Raw genomic sequence first — 23,428 nt, 5'->3', positions numbered from 1 at the left:
TTGGAGACAAACTCCCCTCGCTAGACGGAAAGGACTTCTGGACACCAACCCAGCCGCGTGCACAGGGGTTCACCTCCAGCAGGATGGGAAGCGGGATAAACCCACTTAGTGAAATTACACAGTCTCGACTTAGGGACGCGCTGCACTCCCTTGGCCAAGGTGCCAGGCGAGGGAGAATCGACTCCATCAACTTCAAGGGGTGGCAGAGCCAGTCACAGATCAGGAGACTTGAAACATTCTCTAGCAAACTTCGCTGCAACAGAGTCCTTCATTCTGGACAGGCTCCAGCAGACAGACGGGAGCACGATCCCATGTCCAAGCTCTGATCAGGCCACATTCCATCCCCCGAGGATGCAGCGAGTGTAAACGAAAGGCCTGAATTTGACCCATTGACTTCAATACCGGTTTTGCCTGAGTAAGAGCTGCAGGATTTGGCCCCCAAGTTACAGGTCTGCCTCTGCTGCCTTTGTTCACATTGAGCAGTATCTCGCTAGGGACCACGTCCAAAGTCCATGAAGGGACAGAAGAACCTCAGAGTTAGGAACACCAGAGTTACGAACTGGCCAGTCAACCTCACCGGGAACCAGAAGGACCCAACCAGGCAGCAACAGAGACCAAAAAAATAAAGTGAACACTGTTCAGCGGTTTGTGCATTGACCTGCTAAACTCCTTGAGTTCAATCCTTGAGGGGGCCATTTAGGGAATGGGGGTAAAAATCTGTCTGGGGTTTGGTCCTGCTTTGAGCAGGGGGTTGGACTAGATACCTCCTGAGGTCCCTTCCAACCCTGAGATGCTGTGTTCAGTGCTGTGTTAAATGAAAGAAACATTTCTGCCCAGTAAGTTTCAAAACTGTATTAAGCCAATGTTCAGGTGTAAACTTTTGAAAGAACAACCGTAAGGTTTGGTTCAGAGCTACGAACAAGCTCCAGTCCCAAGGTGTCCGTAACTCTGAGGTTCTATTGTAACGGGACTCCTGGAGCCAGGTCCAACTGAGTCAAGGGGACAGACTCTGGCCCGTCGCCCCAGTCCAGCCCTCTTACAGGAACAAGCTGTGGTTGTTTTGCTCCTGCTCTACTAGGATCTAGCGAAGATTTGAGCAGGGACAACACCACACACCCATTTGTATTTTAAAAAATAACCTCCATACGCCCCCCCCCCCCCCCGCAAAGGTATAAAAACGTGAAAAGCAGCCAGCACTTCCCCCACCCCTGCCACAGGGTCACCACCTGCCCTTACAGTGGCTAGTGAACCCAGGACAAATCCACCCGTTTCCCCTTTCAATGAACCAAAACCATAAAACGTGGTCTAGCCATCTGGAAATCTGATGTTAAAAAGAGGCACCAGGGACACCACCTAAGCTAAGCGCCCGGAGGGGGATGGTTTATTTCAGGCATATGTAAAAGAAGCAGCAACCTCCGATTTACCAGCCTGCTCCCCAGAATACCCATAACTGAAACGCTCGGGAAAGTGGGTTAAAATCTCGTTGGTTTCTTTATGATCTTTCAAAAGGGGGGAATGAGAAGCAGCCTTGGTCAATCAAACCTCGCCTGTCCAGGTGCCGACCCACCTGTGCTCGCCCGAGGAGGGGCTCAGAGCCTGGGGGGGTGCACCCCTCCAATCCGCCCCCCGCTTCCCCTGCAGACTGGAAGCAGCAGCCCAGGGAAGCGGGCTATCCCTACCTTTAAGCCCGGCCAATCCAGACTCCTCAGTTGCGTCTCCTGTTGAGTCCCAAGGGAGACAAATCTCTCCGCTCCCGAGCCATGAAGAGCAGGGTCAAGTCCCCCGGGTCCACGCCCTCCATGGAGGGAGCCAGGCAGCGCAAGGACCAGTCCCCACCCGGCCGGTTAACTCCTCACGCCAGGCTGGAGCAGCGGGCAGGCTCCGGGTCCAGCGCATCCTCACCGGGAAGTCCCATCGTGGCCCCGTCCGGCCTCCAAGCATCCAACCGGCATCAGGGGCATATCGCAGCCGCCCGCCTCCCGCGCCGGACTAGGGTCGGGCTGGCTGGGAGAGGAGCCCCCCGAACCCTGCACCCCAAACACCGAGCACGTGGCTGGGAGCCGGCTGCTTCTCCCTCCCCGCCCAGCCGGCCCGGCGGAGTCCAGGAGGGTGGCAGGCGGCTCTCCGGTGCCCGGGGCTGCCCCGCGGCTCCAACCCACCCCTCTCCAGCCCCGCGGCCGCTTGGCGGAAGGGATCCCCGAGGGAGGAGAGCGCGGGCAGCAGCTCTGACCCCTCGTCCCCTGGTGATGCCCCAGAGATGGGCTTAGCTCTGCCCGGATTCCTTGGCCCTTCCCTGCCTAGGAGCGGGGCAGCTGCGCTACTCTCCGCCCGGCAAGTCCCCTCCGGAGCCCAACAGCGGCGGGCGATCCCCGAGCGCCTCCTCCTCGGGTTCCCACTTCCAGCTCAAATTCCTCCTGCGGGCAGATCCTCCTGGCCCTGCTCAGTCCCGGGCGGTCCCCGCAGCCCTCGCCTGCCCTTCGGTGCCCCGAGCGAGCAGGACCCTCCGAGTCCGGTGGCTGCGCTGCGCACGGAGCAGGGGGAGCGCGCTGGGGAAAGGTGCAGCTACTCTCGGGGCTCAGCAGAAGATGCGAAGGGAGGAGCCCGGCTGGGGCGGAGCCCGGCGCAAAGGAGGCAGCCGGGTGGCGGGTTCGGGACCGCCTCCTCCCAGGCTCGGATTACCCGACCTGCCAAATGGGTTACTGGAGCCCTGGCTGCTGGGCGGGAGGGCTCGGCGAGCCGGGCAGGGACAGAGACGGTCAAAGCGAGGCGCTAACTGGGGAACGGCCCCCGCTGGAGAGTCACGGGAATTATCTGCAAGCCTGGGCGGGGGGGGAGGGGGGCATTCATCGCTCTCAACCCGCCCCCCCCCCCCACCCCTGCTCTGGCTCCAGCCTTTCCCCCGCTGCCGCGCCGTGCGCCCGGAGCGCTGCGCCCTGGAAAGCGCCCAGAGCCCAAGCCAAAGCGCAGCAGATCCCCGTGCCCCGGCAGCTCCCAGCACGGCTCTGGGCAGCTCCGGCGCAAGGCTGGGACGCAGGGCAGAGGGAGGAAGCTTTGCTGAGCTCGTCCCGCCGAAACCGGCCCCGAAAACACGCGCTGGGCTGCGCCCGGCCGGAGCACGGTCCTCACCTTAATCCCCCAGCAAGGTGGATTATCCGGCCTCTGCCCTGGCCTGCCCCGCGGGTGCTTCAGGGACACGCTAAGGTGTCTCACTTCGGCCATCTGTTCCCAGACTGGGTATTTGTCTGACTGCTCATGACTCAAGGCTGGGAAGGGAGCGAGGACCCCCTCAGGGCAATGCAAAGATGTGAAAGGCCTTATGCAAACTCGGGGAGCTGAGGTCACCCCAGGCCTGTTCAGAGCTGCAGCCCTATTTCTCACTCGCTCACACCTCGCTCATCGACGTAAAAAACAAAGCAGCCCCGTCCCTGCAGCTACCTCTGATTTCCATGCAGACTTGGGGACAGTTTCTTGGAATAAAGGGGTTCTCCATCTGGGGGCTGGGACCCCTCAGTGGGTCACAAGGTGGTTACGAGGGGTTGGCAGCCTGATCCCCCAGTAAATTGCCCCCCCCCGTTTTAATTTATGAGCGGGGGAGGGAGTCACAGGCTGAGGCTTGCTATGTGCCAGGGGTCACCAGCACAAAAAGTTTGAAAACCCTCAACTATGATTGAGGCCGAGCAGCACCTGGGAGGCTGCTCGCTGCAGCGGGCCTGAAATGTCCCATATTTGGGGTCCCAGTCTAACAACCACTTAGGGTGATCAACTTGATGCCTACTCATAAATAGTCCCATCTGACCTAATTCTCCATGGCTGCGTGTTCTGAGCAGTCACTTGGGCCAGTGGGTGCAGAACACAAACATTGAGATTTGGTAGCATTCACTGCCCTTTTTGCACTAGTGTTGGTGACAGCAAGGTTCAGGGCAGTGGAGAAGCAGGCTGGAATATCGAATGCAGTTGTGGCCAATACCAGAAGCTGGGAATGGACAACGGGATGGATCAGTTGGTGATTCCCTGCTCTGTTCATTCCCTCTAGAGGAACTGACATTGGCCACTGTCAGAAGACAGGATACTGGGCTAGATGGACCATTGGGCTGACCCAGTATGGCCGTTCTTGTACGACATTGCGGAATGAAAGGCAGTTGAGAAGAGAGCAGCGAGAATGATCAGGGACCTGGAAAATCTCCTGTGGAAGGAGATTGAAAAGATTGGGATGGTTACATTAGAAAGGAGATGAATAAGAGAGGACATGATGAAAATGTATAAAATAATGGACGAGATAGAGAAGGGAGACCAGGACCTTCTGTTTTCCCTGTTGCATGACCCAAGAACCAAAGGAGAGAAATTCTAGAGTGATGAAAGGACATGCCCTTTCACACAATTTGTGATTAGACTTTGGAACTCACTGCCACAGGAAGCCATTAAGGCCACAAACTTAATATTTTAAAGGGACTGGACACTTACAGATACTAAGACTATTCAAAGTCATGCCACAGGGTTTAACCCACTCTCTATTAGAAATCAGGCTGAGACTCAATGTGAGGGACAGATTTATCCCACATCTGCTACTGTGGGGTTCTTAAATCTTCCTCTAACACTGGCCAATGTCGAGATGGTATACAAGGCTGGATCAGAACCAAGGTCCACCCAGTCTGGCACTTCATATGTTCCTACTCATTGACTTCAATGAGGCTACCTTACATGGCTAAAGTTACTTATGTGTACAAATGTTTGCAGATTTGGGGTCTTGATCTATCTGCCCACTGGTTATTGGGTTTTAACTAAAAATTAGGAGTAGGGGCCAAACACTATTCTATTTTAAAAATTCTTGCCACACTTTTTTTAAACAGGTCAACAGCAGAAACTCAGCCTAGGTGCCATCCAGTGTTTAGATGTATAACTGGAGAGATAGGGGGGTAGGTACCTTATCAGGCCCAGGTGATGGGTATGAAATGTGAAGGAAGGAAGCAGTGAGAGTGGGCTAAAGGAGAGACAAGGTGGGAAGGAGGGGGGGGGGGCTGGCTGATGATTTCTCTCTGGAGTACTGGAAGTGTGAGGCTGTGTGAAGCAGGCATTGGCTGATGTCCTGTGGCTCACTGGGTGCAAAGCAGACAGCCAGACTCAAAACTGAACTGAGCCAGGGGTCAGAACTCAAAACAAAGCTGAACTTTCAGCCTCTTCAAACTTCAGAAATCTGTAGATAACATTTGCATACCCTGGACTTCACGTTGCCTTTCCTGGCAGCCAGCAGCACCTGAAGTGGAAGTGCCAGACGTGGTACTCTCTCGGAAGGAAGCAGGCAAGCCCTAGGATTGAGATGGATGCTTTATGCACCCAACTCACCTGGCTGCAACAGCTCCACCAGCTTCCCCTGGCTTTCCTTACCGACTCCTGCCTGCAGCTCCCCCTAGTGGTCAAGTATGTCTTGCATCTGCTCTCCCCCTCTGCTAGCATTTTGGCTCAATGGGGCAGCCCTGAGCAAAAGGGTGGCCATGACTCAGAGATGCCCCTCTGAGTCACCCCACCACCACCTTGCTTCCTCTGTGCTCCTAGGGGAAAGCAATTACTGCCAGCCTACATCACCAGTGTATTGCTACTGCCTAGTGCTGGCTCAGGTGAGTAAGGGATGCAGATACAAGACTGCCCATTCCTTACCCCACACACTCTCGCTGGCTCTCCAGGAAACACTAAGCAGGCCAGTACCCTGTTCCCCTTACATGGCTGGGTAAGGGGGGGGGGGGGAGTTCTTATCCTTTGTGCAGCCGTGTTGCTCAAGTCACACCCTAGCTCACACAAACTACCACGTGGTGGGCTGCTCAGAAGGTACCACTGGCATGGGTGGAAATACCAGAAGCATCCCCACAGAACCTGTTCTTCCAGCCCAGTTTTGCAGACTCAGCCAAACCCAACCGAACCTGCGAGACACTTTAGCACATGACTCTCAGAGACAGGCTGTTGTGATCTTTCTTGGCATGATGTTTTTGTGGGCAGCTGGGAAGGGAAGGGGAAAATGCAGTATGGTGACTGGGGTGGTGGGGGGGACAGAGCACAGCACAAAATTGCCCTTGCTGTCTGTTTTCTAGAAATTAAAGCCAAATAGCAATTAGAAACAAAGGCACAAACTTTTAACAGAGGGCAATTAACGATTGGAACAAACTACCAAGGAAAGTGGTTGTAAGGGTACAGACTCACCCCAGCAGTGCCTCCTGCTGATGACTTCTGAGAATTAGCTCATTCCAGCTCCAGAGCACCATCTGCAGGCTAGTGATTTGCCTTACCTGTGGCCCTCCCAGGACCACAGTGCCCCCTTTACCTGGGGTGCTGCCCCCTGGCAGTAACCCCTTTCTCTCAGGGTATCCCCTAACCAGGAGACTCCCACCCACTATCCCCACCTTGCCTCAGTACCAGGCTACCCACGCCCTGGGGCAGACTGCAGTACTAGCCTACTCATCACTGGCAAGGTTGGGTTTGGACCTGCTGCCTTGGCCTACCCCTGGGCTGCCCTCTGCAACCCCCAGTACTTGTTAGCCCAATGCTAGGCCACAGCCTGGGGCTTTCCAGGCTGGAGCTCCTCAGCTCCTCTGTCTTTCCCCAGCCCTGCTCCCCTCAGGAGCCCTGTCTTTAGCTCTTTACAGCCAGGCAGAGGGAGACTGACTGGGCTCCTGGCTCAATTATAGGGGCCAGCTGGGCCTGATTGGGGCTCGACAACAGCTGAGCCTACTTTCCTCAATCAGCCCAGGTTTCTTGCCCCAGCCACAGCCCTCTCCTGGGCTGTTTCAAGCCCCACAGGAGCAGGAGCAGGTAATCACTCTGCTACAGTGGTAATAACACACACATCCCTCCACTCTTACAGGTACATATCTGGCCTCTTACCATAGGGTCAAAGTGTCTCACAATCTTAGACTTGCAACAGCCCTGCCAGGTAGGGAGATGCTTTTATCTTCATTGTAGAGATGGGAACTAGAGTATGTAGGAGGCTATGTCCCATTGAAATCAATGGAAGTTAGGAGCTTAAGTGCTTTTGAGGATCTGGGCCCAAGTCATAAGTGGCTGATGAACTTATGCTGGGGAGGGGAACTTCCCTTTCCCCTGCATGGCTGCTCGTGGAGGGGGAGATCAGACCCACATCTGGGAACCTCCCGCAGCTTCAGGACACTCCCCAGCTGCTGCCTTCAGAGCCCAGCCCTGAAGGCAGTATAGAAGTGAGGGTAGCAATCCCACAAACCCCCCTACAACGGCTTTGCAACCGCCCTTCCCCACCCCCAATAACTCCCTTTTGGATCAGGACCCCCAGGGTTACACCGCTATTGAATTTCAGCTGTAAACATCTGAAACCATGACATTGACTATTTTTAAAATCCCATGGATGGTGAAATTGACCAAAATGGATGCTGAATTTAGTAGGGCCCAAGAACTTAGCAGAAATCTGTGGCAGAGCAGGGAACTGAACCCAGCCCTCCCAAGTCCTAGGCTTGTGCCTTAACCCAAGTGGTGGATTCTCCATCTTTTGAAGGTTTTCCATCAAAACCGGCTGCCTTTCTGAAAGATGAGCTTTAGTTAAACAAGTGACTGGGCTCAGTGCAGGAGTAACTGAAGTAAAGTTTCCTGGCCTGTGCTGAACAGGAGGTCAGACAAGATAATCCAGCGATCCCTTCTGGCCTTAAAAACAAAACAAAGCTATGAATCCAGGAATTGAGCTAGCCTATTACAGATGAAGTGGTCAGGGATCCGCTCGCACTTTCAATCCCAATGTGCAGCACCCTGCGTTCTGTTTTTACTAATGTCTCTAGCAGCAAGAGTTCCTCACAGTCTCTTTCCATGGCAGAACTTGGGCAAGACCAAGTCAGGAGATGCCAAATACCAGGGTGAGAGATGTACAAAATGCCAGCTAGAGAGATTTTTCCCATTCTCCAAACCAAGACTGCAGCGGTGCTCTAATATGGCAAAGACACACTGCTGGGAGACATTTTTAATAATAAATCATTCATGTCAGCTCTGTACAGACTGATGTCAAGGAATTTAAATCCTACAAGCAGCAGCAACTTTTAATTTAAGTCAGATCTGGGCCCTTGAAATCTTACAGGCCCTGTTGATTTAGAGCAGTGCAAAGGGCACAGGTTGTTTCAGTTGCATTTGCTGAATGGTGGCCAGGTTCCAGAAGGGACTTAATTCTTTTGTGGGATTTCCTGTGTCTACCTGTGCACCCTGCAGCTCAAACCAGGATCTTAGTGGGTTCTAGATGGCAGTGCTACTAGATGAGCCATAAATGAGTGCCCCTCCCTGCTCCCCCCTGAGGCAATTAGGGACAGGCAAAGCCCCTTAATTGCTCTTTGCTAAAACCCAGCTAATTTTACTGAGGTTCTTACATGCCCCCATCCCAGCACCAGAGGGTCCAAGCACCTCATAACACACCTATGAGGCAGGGAAGTATCATTATCCCCACTGCATAGACAGGGGAGCTGAGTCCCAGAGCACTTGCCCAAGGCCCCACAGGGAGTTGGTGATAGTGCTGGGAAATGAATCCAGATCCCTGAGTTTCAGTCCAGTGCACACACATACCATTTGCCCTGAAACATCCTACTTTTGTAACCCTGTCCTCCCCTGTCTGTCTCACCTACCTTGCACCTCTCCTTAGATTGGGAGCTCTTTGGGGAAAGTACAGTCATCTACAATAAGTTTGTACAGCCCCTAGCACAACAGGGCCTGTGGTGGGACACACTCACCTTTGGAGCACTCCCTTGCATCCAGGCTTAACATCACTAGTATCAGCATCAGTGCCACCTGCTGGCTGGCTGCCTCTGGCTCCAGACCTTCCGTGGCTTAGCTCCTGGGCCGGTCACAAAGTTCAAACTCCTTTCAGGGTATCGCCAACAAGACCAAATGAACCTGAATAATTCTTCTGCCCCCTTTCCACTACTGAACTCCTCCCTCTCTACTCACAAACCCTACCTTAGGGCTTCCCACCCTGCCCCAGTAGTGGGCTGCTCCCTTTGTCCTCCTGTTAAACCCTTACCCTGGGCTCCTCTCTGACAGAGAAACCTGTCTCCCCTGCAGTCTCTTCCCCAACTGAGCTCCTTCAGTCCTCTTTTGACAACAGCTCCACCCTCTCTGGCCAGGAGCCAGTTAGCTACTCACCTCTCCAGGCAGAAAACCTGACTAATTGGGTTCATTTGCCAGCCTTGCAGGTGATGGGGTTAAGTCTCATCACGAGGCCTCAAACTGATTGCAGTAGCAGCTATTGGCCTCAATCTAAATGTTTGATATTAAGAGAGTCACATGAGAAGATCCCTTTTTTCTAATGCTGCCTGGAAACAAGACCTTTGCTGTTGTCAAAGCCTTACCTCTCCCCAAAAGAAGCAGGTAGGATGGACTAGGAGGACTTGACTGAAGAGCTGAACAAACAACAGGAACAAACATTCTAGTTCAAAGAGATTCTGTGTCCAAAGAGGAGTGGAAAGCATAGCTGGTTTTTCTTCCTTGCGTGCTTTGAGCAGAAGTGAAATAGTTATTGTCAGTGTTGACATATATCACATTAGGCTTCAGAGCTAACAGATCTTTATGTGGCAGCAGCTCGTGCCTCTGTTTCAGGCGTCTGTGGATGCAGGGAGACATTTCTGCATCAGTTTTTGAGCTGGCCAACATATTTCAAACAAAATTCAAATGAAAAATATATATATATTTTTTTTAAAAATCACAATTTTTTTTGATTTTACAAACCTTTTCAGTTGTGCAAAATGGCTCATCAGAAATTACTGAGATGTTGCTGCTGCTTACCTTTTCTCCAAAAAAAAATTGATTTTTTTTTCAAATTATTTGCAATTTTGGTTTGCCATGGTGTAATTTTTGATTGGGTACAGGGATGTCATGTGATGTTTTCCTGATTTCATGAATGTTCACAAAAATACTTGATACACTCACCTCCACCCATGTCTCACACAGGAGTCTCTCTGTAGTTTGGAAAGTTTTGGTGGGGGTTTGGCAACCACGAAAAAAAATCATTAACCCCCCCCCAAAAAAAATGTTTGTTTCAAGAACTTTGAAATAGAAACATTTTTGTATTTTTTTTTAAATTTGTCACAAAAATAAAGGGAAAAATGTTGACCAGCCCTAACTGGTTCAAATGTTGAAGTTTATATTTGCACCCATAGAAGTCAGAGGGGCTTAATCTTTTTGGAGCAGGCTATAGATTGACCAGACAGCAAGTGTGAAAAATTGGGACAGGGGTAGGAGGTAATAGGAGCCCATATAAAAAAAAGGCTCAAATATTGGGACTGTCCCTATAACATTGAGACATCTGGTCAACCTAGCAGGCTAGAAGCTAGCACTACTCAAGTGCTATAGTAGTGCTCTATCCACAAATCCATCCTACATGACTAAATATACCTGCCTGCTTTTCACTATGCTTTGGGCACTGCTAGATGGTGAAATCAGCTATGTTAGAATACCTCTGATGCATGTTAGAATAAATATCAGAGGCTACTGTCCTGACTGCATTATTCATGTTCATATTTAATTAAAGCGAAAACTCAGTTTTTAAAATTTGGATGAAGCTATTTCAGAATTTCCAGACTACCCCATCCTGAGCTCAGCAATCCATTGGGCTGGGCACCATAGATACACATAGTACAAGACATCTCTGCCCTAAAGAACTTACAATGTAAATGGACAAGACAGAGAAGAGGTGGGAAGGGAAACAGAGGCACCAAGAGCAGAAGTGACTAGGCCATGGTCACCCAGCAGGTGAGGTGCAGGGCTGGGAATGGACACCCTATGTCTTGAAGGCCTGTGGTGGGTTGTCACATTACGCAGGAGGAGCTCAGGTATTTGACCACTCAGCCTCTGATGTCTTCCCAACAGCCTCAATGCTAGTTCAGGTGGCTCTGGCCATCTGCTCCATACGCCAGAGTCCATACAGTCAGAGTGTCCACCAGCTTTATGGGTTAGATCAAACAAAAGCTGGATGGAGAAGACCTTGTGGAAGGCCTCATACATGTTGGAGGTATGTCATGGCTTCCAACCTTGCAGTATACAGCAGGCTGCAACATTGGCAGGAGACCAGGAAATGGGTGATCTGAAGTGTGCGCTGTATGTTCCATGAGCAGGAAAATTAAGGAATGAACGAACATCTTGGGTCTCAGTGCGGTGACCTCTCCACTAGACCGTGCTTACAGCATCAAGGCCTGCTTGCACGAACAGCTGCCTTTGTTCTCCCTTTATGCCGCTTCCAATGTTCAGATTTGGAAAAACATTATTCCATACAGGGCTTTATCTCTCGATCTAATTAGGCTGCCTAATTTCATAATTACATGTTCTCATGATGCAACTAATCTTAGTACATAAGCTTAGACCACAGCGGGAGATGGGAGCTTACAAGTGGAGCCTGGAAACACTGGACCATCGTATCAACAGTACCGATTCCCTCGAGAAATAGAGCCAAAGATGAGAGAATTCTGAATACTGTGCCACTCCTGACTGTTCCTAACTGGGAATACACTGCCAGCATTCATAGATTCATACAGTTTAAGGTCAGAAGGAACCAATTAGACCTTCTATGTCTGACCTTCTTTGTATCACAGGCCATTAAATTTCACCCAGTTATCTCCATATTGTGCCCAATAACTTGAGTTTGGCTGAAGCAGATCTTCCAGAAAGTCAGCCATCAAGCGATGGGGAATCTGCCACTTCTCTTGGCAATGTATTCCATCCGTTATTCACCCTCCCTGTTAAAATGTGTGCCTTACTTCTAATTTGAACTTGATAGCTGGGCTGGATGAATATACACCACAAACAAGGAGACTGTGCATTTGAACGCTAGTGTACTAAATAAAATCCCTTCTTCTGAAGGCTGATTCAACTACATGGTAGCCATGAACCATGTAAACCCAGTTCCTATGATAAGCCTCAGTTCAGCAAAGCTCTCAAGCATGTTCTTAAATGTAAGCATACAAGTAATTTCTTCCCTTTTCACGAAGTGCTGAAGTGTATGCTTGATTCCTTTGCTCACAGGGTGACCAGACAGCAAATGTGAAAAATCAGGACAGGGAGTGGGGAGTGGAGGTAATAGGAGCCTATATAAGAAAAAGACCTCAAAATCAGGACTGTCCCTATAAAATCGGGACATCTGGTCGCCCTATTTGCTCACTGGGGATGGGTTACTTCTGCTTCACCAAATCAGGACCATATTTAACTGACTTGGTCTGAACCTTTGAATTTGTTCAGGTTAAGGACTGCACAACTTTTTCCCCCCTATAGAGGTCCCGCAGCTGTAGGTGCCACGCTACAGAAAAGCTGAAGTTTTCTAGTTTAGGATGAAGGCCTCTTTTCTTTCCCCTAAAGGTTTTGGAACTTGCAGAGCTCTGGTGCTGTCCTGCCAAAGGGCAAGTTTGAATCTGAAAGGGACAAAAGAAGCACATGAACATTTTTGCTTTTTCTGGCCCAGCCACTCCAGCGCGTCCTGATCTTGGGAGATGTCCAGCCCCAAAGAATTTGGATAAGGTAAGGAGAAGCGCAGCCAGATGGACTCTCTCCCGGCCTTTGGACAGTCCCCCATTGTCACTGGATGACGTGTAATGGTTTTACGTGAGGCTGTCTCACCGCCCTGGGATAGGTCAGAGCAGCCATCTTCCCCACTGCATCATCCTGGAGTTAACAAGTTCTCTACTTCCAGCAAGATCTGTCTTGAATCTGTGTGTGTGAACAATGTGTGTCTGTGCACTACTACACTCTTCTACATGGAACACAGAGACTCAGAGACTTCTCCCACCGAGCTTACTGGAGAGAGGTCCATGCCTTTGGAACCAGCAAAAGTCAGTTCTATTCCCACATGCACATGGTGATCTGACAGCCTCGGGTTCTGAGACTGGACAGGTGACCACGATGCCTTTAACCATGGTCCTGATTCTGCTCTTGCTTAGCCCAGCCGACTTCAGGAAAGACTCCGCTGAAGTCAACAGATGGTTTGAAAGTGGGGTCGGTGAGAGGAAAACCAGCACCAGTGCTTCCATGCCACCGCTGCAACATCTGCACACACTTTGCATTCAGTTTAACCTTGTGATCGTGCGTGAGAGTCACAGGAAAGTAGCGTGACAGATATTTCAACCGCACACAATATCTGTGGGGATTGTACTGTGTACATGGTGTATGTTACATGGTTGGCCAGGGATTGTATTTAACTCTGAGGGCAGGGGGTAGAGTTGCACATAGTGGTTCAAACTGATTTTTCCGGAAATCAACAGCGAAAGAAAGAGCTTTGGCTATAACAAGGCTGGGTTTAAACTGGCTCAGGGCCTTCTTTCTGAGCCAGTGAACAGACAGGACCTTCTATCCAAGGGGAGCCCAGCCCCTGTGGAAGGGATGGAAAGCCTTGACCTACCAGTGCCCCATAAGACAGATAGGTGAGCTCTGAGCATGTGTATAGGAACTTTGATGGCTTGTTATACATTTTCTCCACAATGCTTTTACCTTAAGACTAAAGGTACTTGCTTAGAAAGAGCGGGGTGGTAACAGCTGACAATACACGGGTCAGAGCCCCTCAGAGAGAAAGCAACACACTGGTGCTGGCCTTTGGGGCAGATTGGCTTGCTGGGGAGATCAAAGCGTATGGCAGGGAGTTGGGCAGTCTTAAAACCCCCAGTCAGGGGGAAATGGAACAAAGATCCCTGCCCAGAGACAGGTGGCAGCTGGAGACCTGAGACCTCATTGGGCACTCCTGGAGCGGACCGTGGAGTGGGAAGGATACACCCGCAGCAGTGACAAGTAGCATCTCCTTGGAGACAGATGCCAGAGCAAAAAGTAGCTGCTATAATAGAGAAGCAAGGGTCCGTTTCCAAATAGGACCGAAGCCTGTCGCTGCTTCATGGGAATAGCTCCATATTCCTGCTCTGAGGCTTCCCAGATGCACCACACTGGCATCCTACTGCTAAATGATTTGCCCCCTTGCGCTAGGTGCTGTACAGACACACAGACAGTCCCTGCCCCACAAAGCATCCAGATCGATCCAGCAGGATTCGCTTCCCCTCGCATGGCCCAGAAAGCCATTTGCAACCCTACCTGAACTTGGATTTACAAAGAAATAAATCCGCTCCACTTTGCCATTGCTCCTTCTGGGCACACCCCTTGTTCTCTCATCAGGCTGGTGGCGCCCATAAAACACAGTTGTTTTGGCAGCAACAGCAACATCCAGCTGCTTGAATTATAGCGGTTCCTATGGCCCAAAGAAAGCCATTCCATTCCCAGAGCAGTAAACTAAAGGGCTGCTGTGACCGGGCTTACTGGCCATACCGCTGTAAGGTGTTGGTTCCACCAATAGACTCCGCACAGCGGGTGTTCCAAAGTGGAAGCTGTGATGCTTCCTGGACAAATGGATTCCAAAGGCTGCATTTCCCTCCTTTGATTTATGCCGTCAGAATTCCCTGTCCTATGCACCTTGTTCTGGCATCCCAGGCTAGAGGAAAATGAACTGCAGATGTGCCCAGCACACCTGGGTTTCAGATTTCCGCACTGATGAACAGGGAGAGGGGAAAGAGTTCTCTAGAGACAGCATGGTCCAGTGGGTAGGGCACGGAGATCTGGAGATCTTCAGGCTATTCCCAGCTGCGTAACCTTGGCCAAGGCACTTTGCTCTTCTGGGGCCCCTCCCACCGTTTGTCTGCCTCATCTATTTAAATTGTAAACCCTTCAGGGCGGGAATTGTCTCTGGTGGTAGAGCAGTTTTTAAACTAAGGGCTGGGAGAAAGTCAACAGGTGCAGAGGAGCACATGGCTCAGACAGAGACATCCCTTAGGGGAGGATCTACTAATGGAGATTCTCTACGTCCTAGTAAGGAGGAGAGGATGGACGATGATAAAATACAGGTAGGATCTGATGAGAAACAGCCAAATGAAAAAGAGGCCATTCGATTACATCACGTAACAGCAGACAGATAAAAACTGGCAATTTTTTAAAGTGCATATATACAAATGCTAGAAGTCTAAATGATAAGATGAGTGAACTAGAGTGCTTCGTATTGAATGAGGATATTGATATAACAGGCATCACAGAAACTTGGTGGAATGAGAATAATCAAAGGGACACAGTAATTCTAGGGTACAAAATATATTGGAAGGGCAAAACAGGTTAGGGTGACCAGATGTCCCAATTTTATAGGCACAGTCCTGATTTTGGGGTCTTTTTCTTCTATAGGCTCCTATTATCCCGCTCTCCCATCCCGATTTTTTACTTTTGCTGTCTGGTCACCCTTGAACAGGTCGTACTGGTGGGGGAGTGGCACGATATGTGAAAGAAAGCGTGGAATCAAATGTTGGAATAGTCTTCAATGAACCAAACTGTGCATTGTCCATTCACAAATCAGGCATATTTGAAATTGAAAAGGTAGGGACTGCAAAAATAAATGTCCTGTCAAAATACACAACACTAGGGCTGGTCCTGGTTGTATTATTCATTGACATCATTCATTCATTAAAAGCCAGCTTTTAAAAATGTATCTCAGGCTCTCATTATCTGTATGACACCTAGAGGCCCCATCATAAAGGGTGCTGTGCAGACATATATTGAGACCCAGAGCCTATCACAAAGAGTGAATCTAACTTGGCAAGGTGACCAGGGGAGGAAGATCCAGATCCAGAGAGGTATTTAGGTACCTAATTCCACTTGAAATCAATGGGAATACCCCTGAGGACCTGGGCCAACATGGCTTGCTTAGGGTCATGCAGCAGGTCATTACCTGAGCTGGGGCTTAAACTCAAGCCTCCTGTGTGCTAGTCCTGTGCTCCATCCACTAGGCTACACTGCCAGGTGGATGCTGCTGCAGAATCGCTACCTGAGTGCTATAGATGCCCAGAGCCTATGTGGGGTCTTGACCATAGATAAGCGGAGCTAGGACAAGCCTCTTATTGCGCCAGTACAGCACTATCTACAAGTATCTTGTAATATAAGCCCTGAGACACATTCAGCTTAGAACCTTTTCTGTTACATTCACAGCTGTCTTTCCGAGGGGCTTTGGTACCATGTATGGGATGAAGCATGATCCATACAAATATATCTCACCTTGCATCACCTCCTCATTCCAAGGGGAGAGAAGACAAGGAAAATACCCTTCCCTCTGCCCCCTGCCACACCAGTGCAGATGTTGCAACTAAGCCTCTCCATCTGTCACAGGCAGGGGACATTCCCAGATGCCGGAGGAGTACCCACCTGAAATTAATTATGGAAAATTTCCAAATAAAATAAATAAAGGGTTAAAAACTGGTGAGAGGGTGAGAATCTGGAAAGGTCTTCAGGGAACATGGGAAGCATGACAATTTCACATGGCATCTTCTGTAGTATCTGAACTGGTTGTACAGTTCAGCTTCTATAGGGCCAGGTGGGGATTCCAATGGGGTGCTTAATCCCTTTAAGGTTTGTGCCTGACCATATTTAAGTAATTACTCTCTTAACCTCTCTATGAATGCTGCCAGGTATGAGTACCCCTTTAAGAGCAAGGCATGATGGGAACCCCTTCTTGGTATAAAACAGAAGGCACCCCCTCTGGTAGAGGTTTGGAACAGAGGACAGGTTGGAAGGAAGCAAAGGGCTTGAAGGCCCAGTTGGCGGGATGAAGCTGACTTAATGGGTGGTTTATTCCCTCTTTTCTCCTGTCTCTCCCATGTTTGTTTCTGTAAGTATTAATATGATGGGATTGTTTTCTATTACACACACTGAGTCCTTGCATTTCGTCTGGGAGGTCTGGGATCCTGATGGCCCCCTATCATGGGAGAATATCATGAGAGATCCTATAACAATGTAGCACATTACTCTTCCATTGCCACAGTGCAAGAAGCACATTGGGCTGGTTATTAATCCAGAAAAAACAAAGTCCTTGACCATTACCAGCCTCCATCTCCAGATTACAACCAGCTCAGACAGGCCACCGTGCAGGCAGCAACTGTCAAACACTTGGGAAGCACCATAGGTTGTGCCGGAGGATGCTTGAAAGAAGTGGATACATGTATGGCACCAGCTGGCTGCCATGTTTCGGGCCTTTCAGCAGCCACTGTGAGATGGCATGACATCAAGCTTGCTACAAAGCTGCAGCTCTACAGACCCCTTCCCCCGCCGCCCCCCGCTTCTTATCCCAACTCTATGGCATGGCAGTGGAATGCGGGCACCGAGGAAAACTGGAAAGTCACAGGTTGATTTTGTTGCCTTCCTCTGCTGCTTCAGATTAAGAGGCAGGAGAAGCTCAGCAATGAGGATAGTCACAGCTGAGCCCAGCAACCACCTCCATCACCACCTCCACCTCCATCACCACGTCCATCAGCACAACCACCTCCATTACCACTTCCACCTCCACCAGCACCTCCATTACCACCTCCATCTCAACCAGCACCTCCACCTCCATTACCACCTCCATCAGCCCCTCCACCTCCATCAGCACAACCACCTCCATCAGCACCTCCACCATCACCTCTACTAGTACCTCCATGAGCACAACCACCTCCATCAACACCTCCACCAGCACCTCCACCTCCATCAGCACAACCACCTCCATCAGCACCTCCACCATCACCTCTACTAGTACCTCCATGAGCACAACCACCTCCATTACCACCTCCATCAGCCCCTCCACCTCCATCAGCACAACCACCTCCATCAGCACCTCCACCATCACCTCTACTAGTACCTCCATGAGCACAACCACCTCCATCAACACCTCCACCAGCACCTCCATTAGCACCTCCACCTCCACCAGCTCCTCCATCAGCACCTCCGTCAGCACCTCCATCAGCACAAGCACCTCCACCAGCACAACCACCTCCATCACTCCATCAACACCTCCACCTCCATCAGCACCCCCACCAGCACAACCACCTCCATCAGCACCTCCATCATCACCTCCACCTCCACCCAGCACCTCCATGAGCACAACCACCTCCATCAGCACCTCCAACAGCACAACCACCTCCATCACCACCTCCGTCAGCACAACCACCTCCATAAGCACTTCCACCTCCACCACCACCTCCATCTCCACCAGCACCTCCACCTCCATTACCACCTCCATCAGCCCCTCCACTTCCATCAGCACAAGCACCTCCATCAGCACCCCCATCACCACCTCCACCAGCACCTCCATGAGCACAACCACCTCCATTAGCACCTCCACCTCCACCAGCTCCTCCATCAGCATCTCCGTCAGCACTTCCATGAGCACAAGCACCTCCACCAGCACGTCCAGCAGCACAAATACCTCCATCACCACCTACACCAGCACCTACACCTACACCAGCACCTCCATTACCACCTCCATCTCCACCAGCACCTCCACCTCCATTAGCACAAGCACCTCCACCAGCATCTCCATCAGCACAATCACCTCCATCAGCACCTCCATTACCACCTCCATCAGCATCTCCACCTCCACCAGCACCTCCATGAAAATCACCACCTCCATCAGCACCTCCATCAGCACAACAACCTCCATTAGCACCTCCACCTCCACCAGCACCTCCATTACCACCTCTATCTCCACCAGCACCTCCACGTCCATTACCACCTCCATCAGCCCCTCCACCTCCATCAGCACAACCACCTCCACCAGCACCTCCATGAGCACAACCACCTCCATCAGCACCTCCAACAGCACAACCACCTCCATCAGCACCTCCACCTCCATCAGCAGCTCCATTAGCACCTCCACCTCCACCAGCTCCTCCACCAGCACCTCCACCAGCACCAGCACCTCCATTACCACCTCCATCTCCAACAGCACCTCCACCTCCATTAGCACAAGCACCTCCACCAGCATCTCCACCAGCACAATCACCTCCATCAGCACCTCCACCTCCACCAGTTCTTCCATCAGCACCTCCATCAGCACAACCACGTCCATCCCCACCTCCACCAGCACAATCACCTCCATCAACACCTCCACCTCCATCAGCACAAGCACTTCCACCAGCACTTCCATAAGCATAACCACCTCCACCAGCATCTCCACCTCCTTCACCACCTCCATCAGCACAACCACCTCCATCAGCACCCCACCTCCATCAACACCTCCACCTCCATCACCACCTCCACCTCCATCAGCACCACCAGCTCCTCCATCAGTACCTCCACCTCCACCAGCACCTCCATTACCACCTCCATCAGCACCTCCACCTCCGTCACCACCTCCACCTCCATCAGCACAACCACCTACATCAGCACCCCACCTCCATCAACACCTCCACCTCCATCACCACCTCCACCTCCATCAGCACAACCACCTCCATCACCACCTCCACCTCCACCAGCTCCTCCATCAGCACCTCCGTCAGCACAAGCACCTCCACCAGCACCTCCATCTGAACAACCATCTCCATCACCACCTCCACCTCCACCAGCACCTCCATCAGCACCTCCACCTCCATCAGCACAACCACCTCCATCAGCACCTCCACCACCACGTCTACCAGCACCTCCATCAGCACCTCCACCTCCACCAGCACCTCCATCAGCACAAACACCTCCATCACCACCTCCACCAGCACCTCCATTACCACCTCCATCTCCACCAGCACCTCCACCTCCATTAGCAACTCCACCTCCACCAGCTCCTCCATCAGCACCTCCGTCAGCACAAGCACCTCCACCAGCATCTCCATCAGAACAACCATCTCCATCACCACCTCCACCTCCACCAGCACCTCCACCTCCACCAGCACCTCCATCAGCACAACCACCTCCATCAGCACCCCCACCACCACCTACCCCAGCACTTCCATCAGCACCTCCACCTCCATCAGCACAACCACCTCCATCAGCACCCCCACCACCACGTCTACTAGCACCTCCATCAGCACCTCCATCAGCACAAGCACCTCCACCAGCACATCCATCAGCACAAACACCTCCATCACCACCTCCACCTCCACCAGCACCTCCATTACCACCTCCATCTCCAACAGCACCTCCACCTCCATTAGCACAAGCACCTCCACCAGCATCTCCACCAGCACAATCACCTCCATCAGCACCTCCACCTCCATCAGCACAAGCACTTCCACCAGCACCTCCATAAGCATAACCACCTCCATCAGCACCTCCACCTCCTTCACCACCTCCATCAGCACAACTACCTACATCACCACCTCCATCTCCATCAGCACAACCACCTCCATTAGCAACTCCACCTCCGTCAGCACCTCCATCAGTACAAGCACCTCCACCAGCAGCTCCATCAGCACAAACACCTCCATTACCACCTCCATCAGCACCTACACCAGCACCTCCATTACCACCTCCATCTCTACCAGCACCTCCACCTCCACCTCCACTTCCATCAGCACCTCCACCTCCACCAGCACAACCACCTCCATCAGCACCTCCATCTCCATTAGCACCTCCACCTCAATCAGCACCTCAATTAGCACCTCCACCTCCACCAGCTCCTCCATCAGCACCTCCGTCAGCACTTCCATGAGCACAACACCTCCACCAGCACCTCCATCAGCACAAACACCTCCATCACCACTTCCATCACCACCTCCACCTCCACCAGCACCTCCATTACCACCTCCATCTCCAACAGCACCAGCATCTCCATCAGCACCTCCACCTCCACCAGCACCTCCATTACCACCTCGATCAGCACCTCCACCTCCTCCTGCTCTTCCATCAGCACCCCACCTCCACCAGCACAATCACCTCCATCAACACCTCCACCTCCATCAGCACAAGCACTTCCACCAGCACCTCCATAAGCATAACCACCTCCATCAGCACCTCCACCTCCTTCACCACCTCCATCAGCACAACCACCACCATCAGCACAACCACCTCCACCAGCTCCTCCATCAGCACCTCTGTCAGCACCTCCATCAGAATAAGCACCTCCATCACCACCTCCACCAGCACCTCCACCTCCACCTCCATTACCACCTCCATCAGCACCCCCACCTCCTTCAGCACCTCCATCAGCACAAGCACCTCCACCAGCACCTCCATCAGCACAAACACTTCCATCACCACTTCCACCTCCACCAGCACCTCCATTACCACCTCCATCTCCAACAGCACCAGCATCTCCATCAGCACCTCCACCTCCATTAGCACAAGCACCTCCACCAGCATCTCCACCAGCACAATCACCTCCATCAGCACCTCCACCTCCATCAGCACAAGCACTTCCACCAGCACCTCCACCTCCACCAGCTCCTCCATCAGCACCTCCGTCAGCACCTCCATCAGCACAAGCACCTCCACCAGGACCTCCATCAGCACAAACACCTCCATCACCACCTCCACCAGCACAACCACCTCCATCAGCACCTCCATCTCCATTAGCACCTCCATCTCCATCAGCACCTCAGTTAGCACCTCCACCTCCACCAGCTCCTCCATCAGCACCTCCGTCAGCACCTCCATCAGCACAAGCACCTCCACCAGCACCTCCATTACCACCTCCATCTCCAACAGCACCTCCACTTCCATTAGCACAAGCACCTCCACTAGCATCTCCATCAGAACAACCATCTCCACCAGCACCTCCATCAGCACAACCACCTCCATCAGCACCCCCACCAGCACCTCCATCAGCACCTCCACCTCCATCAGCACAACCACCTCCATCAGCACCCCCACCACCACGTCTACCAGCACCTCCATTACCACCTCCATCTCCAACAGCACCTCCACCTCCATTAGCACAAGCACCTCCATCAGCACCTCCGTTACCACCTCCATCAGCACCTCCACCTCCGTCAGCACCTCCACCAGCACTGGTTTGACTTCAGCTGCATTTTTGGTACAGACGCAGTATTAAGCTGGAAGATCAACAAATTACGAAGCATGTGTACCAAGAAATGCCACTATGCAGCCAGTGATTGAGCAGGCACCAAGAGCTTCAATGGAGCAAGAAAAGCAGCGGAGATGAGCACAGCCTGAATAGCCAGCCAGACCATCTTAAAGGACCTAGATAGAGACTGATCTAGGTGGTGCTTTATCTGCTCCATCCATCCCTTTGGGATTTGCCTGTAGCACGACACCAGCATCAGTCGCCCTGCAGATTGCATCACAGGATGTGCTGGATGGGTCCCTCTCCCCACTGCCCCCAGGCTGGGCAGCGTTGCAGCAGTCAATCAGCAGGATGCAATGCAAGGCTCTCAAAGAAACGTCACCTCTGCTGGGCTGCAGAATCCCTCGCATGTGAACGAAGACCATTCCACACGCAGCCCCCGGAGGCCTCAGAGAGAAAACAAACGCCACCAAGGCAACAATGTCCTGCCAAAACCAGTAGCTGCTAAACAAACATCTTAATGCAAAGCAGCCCTAAATGGAGTGGATGGAAACGTGCCTGGGAAAACGTAGCTGAAATTACAGAGCTGGAGCAAAAGGACACAGAGCAGGGAGGGCTTTGGAAAGAGAGGACAGAAGCGGCAGGACTGGGTGCCTCCCATCATTTTTTTACAATTAGTGTTTTATTTACAACATGTCAAATACGAAGCCATCAGACAAAGGTCATAGGACGACCACTTGAGAACTCAGCCCAGAGCTGTGAGCAGAACTGTTGTTCGCTACCTTGCTTGGGGATTTATACAGCCGCCCATCACCGGAGTATCTGGGGGCCATCTATGTAAAAGCAATAGCAAAGGCAAAGCCCTAAGGGGATTTCAGGGAGTTTCTGGGTCTTCTCCCTCTTCAGGGCTAAAGCACTGATTGGGGGAGGCTTTTTCGTTTGGATTTTTAGATTCTATTGATCTCATTTTTGGTTGGTGGGGGTGCACGGGGTTGTGAGCATCATTCTGGTGGTGGAAAGACATTAAAGACAAGACAAAAACTCTGCAAAAGTATAAAACTAGTGGTGTTCTGTGTGGAACTCAGGCGAGTTACTCCTGATTTACACCGGTTTGCATGAGAAGAGGATGAGGCCCACAGAATAAGTCAGGGGTGTATCTTTCAGGCCACCAGAGATTATTGTTGAGTGAGTGTCATCAGCAGAGGCGGGTGGTGCACAGTGCAGAGACAGTGACCCTGCCCCAAGAAACTTACAATCCTGATCAGCAGGACAGTCCATGGAAACAATGCATCCTCCAAGGAACAGCTCCCAGATAAGCAGACGACGCACCAATGTCAGTAATTCTTGGCTCTTATATTGCACCTTTCACTGTAAATTTCCCTTAGAAAAGGAAAGTGAAGATTATCATCCCTATTTTACAGATGGGGAAGTAGACGTACAGAGAGGGGGAGTGAGCAAGGTCCCTTAGCGGGTCAGTGGCAGAACCCGGCCTTCTGACTTCCAGTCCAGTGTTCAACCTTAAAGCAGTGCAGGCTCTTCCCCCGGCGCCTTCCCTTCTCTTGTGCTGTATGTTTGAAAGCCTTTGCAGGAGAAATTTCGAGGAAGGAGGGGGCTGAAAGAGGGGAATGTAATTGTATAGGGATAGGAGGAGAGGGGGTGAGATGGAAGAAGATA

The 23,428-nt window shown here is 51.6% G+C and overlaps 2 protein-coding genes across 2 annotated transcripts in view; one reads left to right on the top strand and one right to left on the bottom strand.

Moving 5' to 3' along the window:
• The window catches only part of NRTN (neurturin), an 85,563-nt gene extending 83,740 nt beyond the window's left edge, over positions 1–1,823 (bottom strand). The window contains exon 1 of the mRNA XM_050934277.1: positions 1,680–1,823. The gene's annotated coding sequence lies outside the window, so the exon portion shown is untranslated. The remainder of the gene's footprint in view (positions 1–1,679) is intronic.
• LOC127040397 (serine-rich adhesin for platelets-like) lies at positions 1,761–21,781 on the top strand. The gene is given in 8 exon segments (XM_050934509.1): positions 1,761–2,127; positions 2,302–2,646; positions 17,248–17,793; positions 17,881–19,014; positions 19,017–19,190; positions 19,193–19,660; positions 20,058–20,154; positions 20,926–21,781. Coding segments are annotated over 8 exon segments (3,987 nt in total).
• Positions 21,782–23,428: the final 1,647 nt, after the last annotated feature.

The sequence above is a fragment of the Gopherus flavomarginatus genome, chromosome 24, assembly GCF_025201925.1.
Source record: "Gopherus flavomarginatus isolate rGopFla2 chromosome 24, rGopFla2.mat.asm, whole genome shotgun sequence".
Taxonomy (NCBI): domain Eukaryota; kingdom Metazoa; phylum Chordata; order Testudines; family Testudinidae; genus Gopherus; species Gopherus flavomarginatus.
Note: the sequence above shows the minus strand (reverse complement) of the source record. Positions and strands in the feature narration are given on the sequence as shown.